At 55.7% G+C, this 12,252-nt stretch overlaps 1 protein-coding gene across 1 annotated transcript; it reads left to right on the top strand.

The window, feature by feature from the left end:
- The first annotated feature begins 990 nt into the window (after nt 1-990).
- splh1 (DEAH-box nuclear pre-mRNA splicing factor) lies at nt 991-10,811 on the top strand. Its single transcript, XM_002953246.1, has 17 exons — nt 991-1,165; nt 1,409-1,512; nt 1,793-1,902; nt 2,226-2,307; nt 2,637-2,726; nt 2,945-3,067; nt 3,350-3,412; nt 4,241-4,336; nt 4,816-4,893; nt 5,281-5,366; nt 5,982-6,222; nt 6,569-6,636; nt 7,405-7,605; nt 8,459-8,564; nt 9,003-9,055; nt 9,494-9,695; nt 10,051-10,811. The coding sequence occupies exons 2-17, from the start codon at nt 1,459-1,461 to the stop codon at nt 10,276-10,278; spliced, it is 1,881 nt and encodes a 626-aa protein (XP_002953292.1). The 5' UTR covers nt 991-1,165; nt 1,409-1,458; the 3' UTR covers nt 10,279-10,811.
- The last annotated feature ends 1,441 nt before the right edge of the window (nt 10,812-12,252 follow it).

The following is a 12,252-nucleotide window of genomic DNA, read 5'->3' on the forward strand; positions in this document are numbered from 1 at the left end:
GGTTTTGGGTTTGGACTGTGTTTTGGGGATACTGTTTTTTGGGGATAATGTTTAATGGCAAGGCCTGTTGTTGTAACTTGGTGGGTCTCCTCAGTAGTAATGCTTTACATGCCTTCTGGCCTAGAGCTAGTGAAGCTGGCATGGCCAAATCCGTCGCGGAAAAGGCCCCAGCGTGTCCTGCAAGCACTAGAAGCCGTTTTGGCTCCGCTGTAAGAATTGCTTATCGCAGAGGCCTTACGCCAACTAACCCGGCTTCCGCAACGCAAGCCCGCCGTGCTAATATGGCCCTATCAGCCTTTGGATCATAACGCCACTTCAAGAAGAAGCATCGTGGGGTCTTGACTGACGCCACGACTTTGTTGCATAGTTGCAGGTAGGTATATTTGCAATTTCAAATTTGGCTTCAATCCATGGCCAGCATGACAGCAAGTTGTCATGCGCAGCATGCGGGACAAGGGTCCCGCTTTTTACTCCCATATTATGATTGCTTGCGACTTGTTGTTTGATGCTGCGTGCTATGGCTAGTACAGAGCTCGAGATTCGTGTTGGCGTGCCCAAGTAAGGCATGCTTTTAGGATATCATGGAGAAGATTCGATTCTAATTTTGTAAGGTTCACAAATAAATATGTTAGAAATTGACGGAGGGGCTTCTGCGAAGAAGCAGAGACGTTCCAGCAAGGCGGAGGACGCAGTCACGGCGGCGGAAAGGTAAGGCTGAAGGAGACGGATATTGATAACACGGTATAGAAGAACTAGGTTCGCATATTGACATGCCGGTACAGTTGTAATATTTCTGCTGTGTCTTGGCGATCTGGTTAACCTCCCGTGCCTTGGCAATTTGCAGGTGCGGAGCCTGCGCCCAAACGTTATAGAGCGCACTCTACAAAGTGGCCGACAATTCATCCCACTGCCTAGCAGTCGTATTGCTGCTCCTAACCTGTTTCCCGCTTTCCATGTGTTTGCCTTGCCGTGAACCCCTCTACCCGCTCCGCTCCCGCATGCAGGCGAAAGCAGATAGATGCAGAACGGCGCAAGCTTCCTGCCTGGGCCGCGCGGGAGAAGCTTCTCGAGCTGCTTCTGGAGCACCGCACTCTAGTGCTGGTCGGAGAGACGGGCTCAGGCAAAACGACCCAGATCCCCCAGTTCCTCCTACGTGCGCGATTTGGTTACAGTGCGCCATGCAAGGACCCTGGAGGCAAACAAGACGCTGGCGCAGCAGCAGTAGCATGCTTCGATGGTGGCGCTCTACATAGCAACGGTGCTGCTGACCCATCCGACCGGGAGGGACCCCGTGGAGCTGCGACGGAGGGGATGCAGGCGAATGGCTCTGCGAGTGGCAACACCAACAGCGGCGGTGCAAACGGCACAGGCGCTGGCAGTTCCGGTGTACAGGCGAACAAAAGCATAGTAACCGGTGGTGGCGTTATTGCTGTGACGCAGCCGCGTCGTGTGGCGGCCATGACGGTGGCTCGTCGCGTAGCGGAGGAGATGGGTACCAAGCTGGGGCACAAGGTAGGAGGTGGGATTTCAGTCGGGAAACGCCCCGAACTGCTGGGAAACCCAGGACCCTCTGAGATGAAGAACCATACCGGAGGCTCAACCGTTTGCACTCCACAAATATCCAGGTCTTTAGATGCCACCGGTGCCCCTGGCACGTCACCAGTTAATTGCACGCGTAGGACCCTTTCCTCCCCAATCCCGCCAGCTAACCCGGACTTCCGGACCATGCCGTTCATATTGCTTAAGTTGTTGCCTAAGTTATTCATTCCTCGCCATAATAATCCCCAACAAGGTGGGGTACGCTATCCGCTTCGAGGATGTGACCTCGCCCTCCACCAGCATCAAGTACATGACGGACGGGTTGCTGCTGAGGGAGGCCCTGGTGGACCCGTTGTTGAGCAGGTGGGATGGATGGGGAATGGGAGGGAAGTGAGGGAGAGGGTATAAAAGGGAAGTATTGGGAAGCCTGGGGCTGTGGCTAGTGTGCATTTGAGCACGACTCGAATGGGGCTTGCCATGAAGACAAGACGGCGCCGTTGCGACGGGTGCGTCCAGGAGGGTGCGCGGGACTGGGAGTAACAGAACGGTTGATGGTCTGGGAAGATGTGCACTATGCAGCAAACTGGATTCATTTAAAGTGATTCTTGTTGCGGCCAGCTTGTCCCACGAAGAAGCTCTTTTGTACGGCCCGTACCTTATGTTTTGTGTTCTCTCTTGCCGTGCAGGTACCGCATCGTCATCATTGACGAGGCACATGAGCGGACGGTGCACACCGACGTGTTGTTTGGGCTGCTCAAGGGGGTGCAGGTGCGGGGCCCGGGGTTTTAGATGCCTCCACGTCCATTGGGGTGTCCCGGAACGCATTGGAGCCCTCCTTGCTTTTGTATTTCTAACTTTTGTATCCAGAAACGTGCACTCGTATATCGCAGGATTGTTGCACGCTGGCCGCTTTCCAAACCCCGTTGTGTTGTCTGTTTCCGTCGCTTGCTCGCTGCTCATGTGATGCAACCGACATAATTCTAAAATGGTCGAGACCACTGATGTTGGCTTGTTGGGAAAGATGAAGGTCATCTCATCAAATCCTTGAGTGTTTCGGTTCATTCATAAAATTAGGTCCTCGTGTAGCAGCACATGAGCGCACATTGTTTCCTTATAATTCATTCTGCAGCGGCCCTGCACAATGCAGCCTTCGGTCGGCCCGGCCTGATTTTCTACGCATCAAATCGGTGCCCCCTTGTTTGCTACCAGTTTGGATTCAAAGCTATTCGCTAACGCGTTTGCAGCGCATGGAATCCATCGGCACTGCAGCAAGACCCCCAACGATCCTAAGAGCATTCAATCCCACTTCTGGCCAGCCCTCATTCGCCCACATGTCTTCCCTGCCGCCTCTCTACGCGTCCATTCGCATCACGGCAATGTGCGCATCACGGCCATGCGCCGCTAGGCCAGGCGCGGTGACGACTTCCGTCTTATTGTCATGTCGGCCACATTGGATGCAGCTCGCTTTGTGGACTACTTCCCCGGGGCGGTGGCAGCACTGATACGCGGCCGACAATTCCCTGTGCAGGTAGGGACTTGGAGCAGGGTTGGCGGTTGGTTAATTGGTTGTTGACACAGTTAGACGATTCCCAGGCAACGGTGGTGGGTTCCTGGTATGTGGGGGAGGGTGGCGGTAAGAACGGCGCCGTGGACCGCGGTTGCTGGCTCGTTCCAGCTGATTGAGCCAGCTATTACGTTGGCATGCATAGTTAAAGAACCCATGCACGCTGCAACTGCCCAGCTTGGACACCATGCCGTGCGCACGTTCAAGTTCACGGAATCCTCAGTACCCTCCCTCCACACCACGCAGGTGATGTATACAGCAAAGCCGGAGGACAACTACCTCGACGCCGCAATCAACGCCACGCTACAGGTATGATGTGTGTGTGTGTGTACCGTAGATGGTGAATGTACAAGCGCAACGGAAGTACGAGGTTTGCTGTAGCCTGCATAATACGTACTGCGCCACCTTGCACCTTCGTGGGAACGAAAAGCATCCTTTGCATTATATTCGGTTAGGTTCTTCGATTCACCTAAATTCATAAACTGGGAATAACTGCGTAAGCTATTGCGATATTAAGGTGGTAACGAGAGGATTACGCTTTATCAGGCTCAGTCTTTCTGCTTTCTTTTAGCTCAGGACACATTCAGTGATACTGCGTCGCCGTCTGCTCAGCCGTGGCTGTCTGGGATCTAACTGACAGAAGACAGTAGACAGTTTCCGTCCCCACCTGCTGTGTTCTGTGGAGACTGCCTATCCAGCCGCTGAGGATACGGCCATGAGCGTCGTGCTGCTGCTTGTAGTGGTGGGTGACGAGGACGAGGGCAGAGCCACTGACTGGCTGAGTGGGTGGGTGGACCGCCGCCTTGTGCCGAGGGGCATTCCCCCGGTAGAGGATGAGACGGCTCTCGCAACTCAACGTAGTCACCTTGCCCTGACACCAGCCAAGCTTGGATGCGTCCCTTCAAGCGCTATCCCACAAATGCGCCTTGCGCTTCCTCTCCTTGCAAACCTTTTGATTTGGGACCGCAGCCATCAAGTACTCCTTCCATCTGCCATTGTATCCCTAAAGCTTCCTTGATCCTTTCAGATCCAAAAACAACGATCCCGTTTGTTCGTCTGTCTGTCTGTTTGTGTGGCATATTTTTTTTTGGTTTCTGTATAACTCCCTGGTTGTCTATCTGTCTGTCTGTCCGTCAGGTCCACACAGATGAGGGTGAGGGGGACATTTTGGTCTTCCTTACCGGGCAAGATGAGATAGACTCCGCGGAGAGGCTGCTAAAGGTCAGGAACCAAGTCATGCTGCTTGCTGCTGTGCGCAATTCATACTCAGCCGCTGCTTTTGGGGAAGCGGTGCGATCATACATCGTCGGGACAGGGGAGGGTTGCTGGGGGGGGAACGTAGTGAGGTAATGTTCCTGCGGCCGCTTTTGGGGGTAGTGGGTGGCCGGATGGGGAAGTAAGGGGGGTTCTGCGCTGAAATGAGCCCAACGGAGGAACAATCGTCTCAAGGCAGCCACCCGTCGGCCCTGCCTAAGCTGCTCGGGCATATGGGCATCTGCAATTGGTGTTATTATGAGTTATACTTCACACGTCCGGTGATTTGCCTGTGTCCCCACGGCTTCACTCGTTTGTGGTTCGTCTTTCCCCCACGGCCCCTGGCCCTCTGCGCCCTGCTTGGCTTAACCCTGTTCCGGGCGACACAGGACCGTCTGGCCTCCCTGCAGCCACCTGCCGGTGTCGCCTCCTCCAGGCCCTCCCCTTCCGCCGCTGAGGGCTCCAAGGCGGACCCCTGCCGGGAGCTGCTGGTGCTGCCCATATACGCTGCATTGCCGCCCGAGCAGCAGATGAAGGTGGGGGGGGAGCTTGGTGCCCGTTGCGGCAGCGCTGACAGGCGAGGTTCAGGCGCAGCGGGAGAAAATGGACCCTGAGGCTGATTTACCTCTCTGTATTGTGAGGTTGTTACAGTGGGCTCTAGACCCGTGAAGAGCAGAGCCATCGGTACTGTACGGTACGGTAAAGTACTGTGTTGTTGAAGGGACGAGGCCAAATAACGGGTTCAGTTCTTACCGTAGTCTCTTCGCGGGTTCTGGCGGTTTACGGCCCAGTGAATGGGGGGTCTTTCCTCACAATTGTCACAGTGCACGAGTTCCTTGAAACCTCTACGGATCCTAAATAACCCATTTCATCCTGTTTGTCGTACCCGGGTTTGCCGTGCCGTTCCCTCGTTGCGCCGCCAGGTATTTGAGCCCGCACCCGAGGGTCAGCGTAAAGCCATCCTCGCCACCAATATCGCCGAGACGTCCATTACCATCCCTGGAGTCAGGTGGGGCCATGCAGTGCACCTTAGCGTGCATTGTTGTGTGCGGCTGTCTGTCCGTATATCAGTCTGTGCATCCGTCAACGTTCGTTTTTCCGCCCGTGCTTCTGGCCCCGCATGTGCACATCCCGAAAATATACTGAAGGCCCGTTTCGAACACGGATCGTGGTTCCAGGGCTTCGAATGTCGTACTTGCTACATAATGCCCGGTGGTATGTGTGTCGGAAGGGAGCATTGCCTTCGTAGTACGTGAGGGCTTTGGGTTGGGTGTGGTGGTTGTACATCTATGTGTGTGTGTGCATTACTACATGTTTATTTCGTTAGTCGTATGTTCATATGTGTGTCGCGTTGGTGTTGCTAGGCGCGTGGAATGCGTGGGCAAGAACGGGACCGGGGCGGCCCCGCCGTCGGCCGGCCCCGCCTTACGATTCCCTGTCCCTACCTACCCGCGTATTTGCCTGTTCCCGTCCGTTAGTCCATTCAACCATATGCGCACACCCCACATGCCTTCCCTTCCACTGAGTACACCACTAGCTGGGTTCCGGACTCACTCCCTCTGCTGCTCCTTGTTACCGCTGCTCCCCTTACGCCCACCTATGGTCGTACATCGATACCGTACAGGTACGTCATTGACACGGGCCACGTCAAGGCGCGTGACTACAACGCCAAATTGGGTCTAGAGTCTTTGGCGGTGGTGCCCGTCTCCCAGGCTCAGGCACGGCAGCGCAGCGGGCGGGCAGGTCGCGAGGGCCCCGGGAAGGCCTTCCGGCTGTACACGGAGTCGGACTTCTCCTCCCTGGCGCCCGTCACACCGCCCGAGATCACCAGGTGTAACCTGGGGAGCGTCGTACTGCAGCTCAAAGTAGGCGGGGTGGTGGGCGGTGGTTGGGCTAGCAAGGGGGTTCAGGGGACAACCAAGGAAGAGTGACAGGGCCCACCCTTCGCTTGATGGTGGTTAGAGGTCGTAAGGTGCGTTCCGTGCGTTTTGCGTGTTAAGATGTGAAATGTAGATCTAGTAATTCGCGGACGAGGAGACAGCCTTGGATTGGCAAAGCTAGGTTTTTCGCGTGTCGGGTTTTTATCAGCAACATGCCAGCCAGTGCGTGTATGTGTGTGCGCCAGTGAGTGCACTTGTGAATGTGCCTGGGAGTTGCCCCAAAACTCTTTTGCTGCTTTAGCGCGGCTCTGTCTTCCCCACAAAACCCCAGGCGATGGGCATCCAGGACGTACTTGGGTTCGACTTTATGGACCCACCACCGCGAGCGGCAATTCTGAGGTGGGGTTTTGTTCATGTGCGTGGATGGGATGATGTGCAAACGGGGAGCTGAGGTTTTGAGGTGGGATCGGGGCTTAGGATTAAGAACTTCGGATAGGAACAGTGCGTATCTGGACGAGGCGTAACACGCGTGGAAACAAATGCCCCGATGGGGGTTGCTTATCCGCCGCCACCTGTTATCCCAAGGAGCAGCAGAGGAGCAGTTTCCCGCAGACAGTCGCATCGTCACTACAATTATGGTCCATGAGAGGATGGTCTGAGGTTGGCCCAAATCAGGGTGGGGGGGAGGGAAGGCAGGCATGTCCCAAGGGCAGGGCGGAAGGACCCCGGTGAGCGCTTAGTGAGCCAGCGGATCATCCGGAGGGCGGGGAGGCCATGATCTCACGATGTCGGTCACCGGGCGGGGGGGGGAAAGCGCGTGTTCGCCTCCCCGCCCGCCCTTGCCTTCCATACCTAGGGAGCCCCGGCTTAGTTGTTGACTCCTGCAATTAGGTTCGGGAATTGTTTTAGAAACCACCTGGCGCGCTTTGGGATGGCCGGGTTGGATCTGCAGTTGCATGTTTCAGTCCTTGCGTCGTCCTCCACACAGGCCTCCCAACTGCCCGGCTCCCCAGCTGCTGTGCTTGGTCAAATCTCTGTCTGAACTTCCCCTTTCAATTCTTTCTCCATCACGCTCAGTGTGATACCGAAATGTGAATGGTCTCCTCCCTGCTCTGTGTGCTTTCGCATGACCTTATCTCTTTCTCTCTTAAACTCCATGTCCCGCAGATCCTTAGAGTTGTTGTACGCCCTAGGCGCCCTGGACTCCTCGGGTCGCCTGACTGAGGGCGTGGGCTCACGGCTGGCGCGTCTGCCTGTGGACCCCATGTTTGGTCGGGTGCTGCTGGCGGCTTGCGAGATGGGGTGCGGTCAGGAGGGGGTGGCTGTCGTGGCCATGGTATCCACGGATAACGTATTCCACACGCCAAGGTGGGTCCCCGGGGCTAATGGCCTTAGGGCGGGGCTTTGCGAATGAGCCCATCCGACTATGCTGCACATAAATGTGGAGTATTGGATGACGTGCACGCTGCTATAGTACCTGTTTGGTCGGGGAAATTGGGAGAGGAGGAATAGGCAATACCAGGATTAACATACGCTGTTGAAAGAAGGTTGGCTGGGGGAATGCGGTCTGGAAGTGCAATGCGAGGCAGGCGGGGCACTGGCAAAGAAGTTTGCGGGGATGCCCGTGCACGCCCTCTGACAGTTTGTCCAGATAACGCTCCCGTACTTCGGGGTGATATCAAATACGATGCCAATAACATATTGGCGATCTGGGCATGGCTTCCTACTGGCATAACGATAATGCACTTCTTGCCATGGCTCTTGACATCCAATGACGATTCGTTTTTTGATGCTGCAAAACTGTGCCTGGAAAGATGTGCAAGTTTCCGCACGTATGCATGCGTCTTTGTCTTTGCTTTGGTGGATGATGAAGCGAAGGGCACGTCTGAGCGGCCGCCCTGCCTGCCAAGTGCGGAGGGTGAGCCGCTTCCCAGGATGAAATGCCTTATTTTGTCATCCTTGCCCTGACACCAAAGCCAAGAGAGCTCACACACCAGGCGTTGTTTCCTCCTGCCTGCCACTTAGAAACACCGCCAAACCAACACATCAGGCGATGTTAGTTTGCCCTCTCCATTCCCGCGTGTCCGTGTGGTCCCCGCCCCGCCCTTCTACGGCAATGACATATGCCAGTTCGCGTATGGCTCCATCCCGCCGACTGTAATCCACACCCCAACCCTTCACCCAACCCCTCTCTTCACCCTCCTCCACCCGGAACCTGCAGGGCAAAAGAGCGTGAGTGGCGAGCTGCGCGGCTCAAGTTCCTGGCCCGCGAGGGGGACCACCTCACATTGTTAAACGTGTTCCGGGGCTTCCGAGAGCTACCCAAGGTAATGTTGTCAGACAGGACTGAGCGAGGCCCAATGAAATATGATAGGGCAGGGGTTCATGTGGGAGAAGAAGGTGAAATGCGAGTGGGTAAGCCGCGGGAGGGGGGAGCAGGAAGGCGGAAGTATTGATCAGCGGTGTTGGTGTCCCCGGTAGTCGGCACCCTGTATCCGGTATTGTATGGCGCTTGTTGGTTGATTGCTGATGGGTAAAAGATTGTTGACTTGCCATGGTGGCGGTGTGACGATGGCATGGACTGTGGCATTGCTTGCGTGGTTGCAAAGCCCCTGCATCCTGAACCCCGCATTCAGTCTCCTTTCCGTTTCTCTCTCCGTAGCCGAGGACGAGTACCCAGTCCCCGCAATCTCTGTCCACACTCTCCTGGCCCTGCTCTGTTCCTAACTGTTGCGACTCCATCATGCACCTGCGCTACCGAACAGGACAGCCATAAAGCCCGAACCACTTGGTGCTCAGACAACTTCATTAACATCAGGTGAACAGCAGTCGTGGGACAGTGAGAAGGGAGGGTCAAGGGAGATGTCTTCATTTCGCAAGCCTCCTCCGTTTGGCGCCCTTTTTGTTGATGCGGTACAGCGGGCGAGTGGCAGTCTTGTCGAGGGCATTTGCGTTCGGGCATGTCTAACTGGCTGGCTGCGTGCCATTGCGCTGGCCGCTTGTCCGGTGTTCCTCCGCGTCTTCCTCCTGCGTCATCATCTCCCCGTCGTTGCTTCCGCAGTACATCCTTAGCAGTCCAGGAAATGAGCGTGTGTGCATGCATGTGTGTATGTATGTGAGTGTGTGCTTGCCGGATGAACCTGAACTCTGCCGGAACTCCAGAGGCTACTAGCCATGCTAGAACGAGTAATGGCTTAATGTCTGTGAAGCAATTCCCCATGCACACTGGCGCCTCCACGCACACATGCACATGCAGGGCGATGCGCAAGGCCGAGGACATTTACGACCAGCTGGTTCGCTTCCTGGGCCCGCCCTCACCGCCGGGTCTGGGCCTGGCCCTGGTGTCCTGCGGCGACGACACCGCACCTCTCCGACGGGCCCTGACTGCTGGGCTGTTTCCTCATGCCGCCAGGCTGCAACCCGATGGGTCCTACCGAGTGCTGGCCACCGGGCGTCAGGTGCGGAGACTGGAATGGGGTTGGGAACGGGCTGAGGGGGAAGACAAACTCGGGCAAGACCCACCCGTGATCAGCCCGATCCCGACCCCGATCTACTCATTTCGTAAAGGGGGGAAGGGAAACTGGGAGGCGCTGCCACATCCACCATCAGCATGCTTCTTTGCTCTTCGCAGAGGATCCTTGCCGCTTTTTCCATTCAAATCTTGATAATAAGCCGCACCCGTCTTTTGCGCTTGAAATCTGTGGTTCAACTCACACACATAGAGCGGCTATTGTTATTTTCCTTAGCATGTACTAGATGCTTTTCCCCTCCTTTTCCCATCCTCTCGTCGCGTTCCCCTTGCTTAATGTTCAGGTGTTCCTGCACCCCAGCTCCGTCCTGCTTGATCGCAAGCCCGACTGCTTGGTCTTTAACGAGCTCATGCACACCACCCGGACCTACGCACGAGATGCAGTGGCCATCGAGGCCAGATGGCTGCCCGAGCTGGCGCCTGCTGTGTTCGCAGCCAAGGCTGGCGCGGCAGCCGCCAGCGCCGCTGGCACAGCTACTGGGGCAGCGGGCGGAACGCCAACCCGAAGATGATGCCGCTTAAACGACTTGTTTAAAGTACTTGTTTTGCGCTGTGCCTTACATTTACGACGTATCGTGATTGAATGACGGGTGAGGGAAGAGGAGTGAGGAGTGAGGGTGAGGAGATGTGGGCTGACCACGTCCGGACGGGACGGGGCGGTATCGAACGTGACAGTGTGAGGCGGTGGTGTGAGGCCCAGGGGAGATGAAAAGAATCTCATTGTGGGGCGCCGATGAGGATGTGTCCTCCCTAAATGATGCCGAAGGCCCGAGATACCAATGCGCGGACTCAATTGCATATGTCGCGTATAGGGTGCAGTTCATGGTGTCGTGAAGGGTACTCAGATCCGTACGTTCAGGCGCGCGCTATAGCTGTTTTTTTATGAGGTTGGCGTCGATGGGGGCTGGGCTCGTGCATCGTAGGGATAGCGTGATGGTGTGCGTGTGTGGGGGTATATGTGTACATGATGCAGCCTAAAAAGCTCTGCGACAGGAGCAATGCGGTGAGACTCTTTGCGTATACACGCGTGAAGACCAGGACTAGGAACCCAACGACGAAGTTCCCATCTCCCGGTACGCGCCATCCAAGGCCAGCGGATGGATCAGCGGCCAGAGCCATAGCTTACGCGGATTCCCGAAAAGTTAATGCCAAACAAAGGACCCGACTTTGAGGTGTGATTGGCGAGCCACGGACCCTCTGCGTAACGAATAATGGTCAACAGCGTTATCGCATGGCGATGGAGGGTAAAGGCTTGACGGGTGGTGGGTGTTGTCGTACAGTGAATTGGCACCTATGCTTCAGCCCAAATATGAAATACCTGTGGCATTACGGGCCCTAGCGAGCGGCGCGATTGCTTCATACCAGCCACGCAGACACAAGGCCGGCCCGGTGTGTTTGAAGAACATGTCGTCCGAATGCCCCAGGCTGTGGCGCTACCTTTGCAGAACACCGGCGTCTACAATGAAGCAGTACGCCGTTAGCTGGAAAGAGTATGATGCGGTGCAGAAGCACGAAGGTGGACCACATGGAAGAGATGCGACGTGGAACCACAGGCCTCACAGCTGCAAATGCCGTGCTAGGTAGTGGCCGCTTCTCTTTACTGGGGAAGGTCACAAGCCGTGTGGGTGATGGCGCCGGGGATAGTAATGTGCGGAGTGGAGCGGGCAAGAGCATGGCGGCCTGGCGGCGGATGGTAGGGTAGAAAGGTAAACAGCCGGACTGTAGTCGGGGGTACGGACGGGTCTAGTCGCGTGGGGCATGTAATGGCCTGGCTGGGGACGGTGTAAGGTTGAAGCTTCAGGGCGTTTTTTGAACGTTGCGAGGGAACCGGACAGAACGATTTACTGGGATTCAACGAACCGTAGAGAGGCGATCCGTTGGTTCCGCATACCTTTTTATTGTTTACGTAGTTTCTAAATTAGAAACAATATAGCGTATCCACTAAGGATTTCTAGGTCGTCTTCTGGGCCACGTTTAGCCGGAAATCATATGATTGTACGGAGCGGGTGGGTTCCAAGCGCCGTTCCAACAAAAACTTGACGCGAGTTAAAAAGTAAGGGCGCTGGGCCTGCGTTTCGCTCTGCCGCCGCTGCGGATCCACTGTCGCTAGATCCGCCAGCTGCTATTGCGATATTTGATTGTTACAGAATAGGAGGTTTCTAGGCCGTTTGAACAAATTGCCATTTCTACGATTTATCATACCATACAGCACCATTCACCATTACCACACTGTACTACGCCATACGAACTGGAAATCCAAGGCGGTTGATTCCTGCCTTCTAAGATCCCTCCTCATCCATTCGCCCGAACATCCGCAGAGACAGAGGGTTCAGCAATCGCCACCAATCCAGCGTACGAATCTCGATCCATCAACTGTAATCTCAACTCCGCATCTCAACACCTAGCCATAATCTCACGCCCCCGTCAATGTCGGGGGTCTCCCCATGTTAGGTTTTCTCGTTAGTTGTTAAGTCGTTAACTCGACT

The sequence above is a fragment of the Volvox carteri genome, assembly GCF_000143455.1.
Source record: "Volvox carteri f. nagariensis unplaced genomic scaffold VOLCAscaffold_35, whole genome shotgun sequence".
Lineage (NCBI taxonomy): Eukaryota > Viridiplantae > Chlorophyta > Chlorophyceae > Chlamydomonadales > Volvocaceae > Volvox > Volvox carteri.

Coding starts and splice junctions, on each gene's coding strand:
- splh1 (XM_002953246.1), top strand. CDS start 1,459: ATGACGGTGGCTCGTCGCGTAGCGGAGGAGATGGGTACCAAGCTGGGG. Junction 3,068..3,349: donor GCCGACAATTCCCTGTGCAG/GTAGGGACTTGG, acceptor CACACCACGCAG/GTGATGTATACAGCAAAGCC. Junction 6,223..6,568: donor GCGTCGTACTGCAGCTCAAA/GTAGGCGGGGTG, acceptor ACAAAACCCCAG/GCGATGGGCATCCAGGACGT.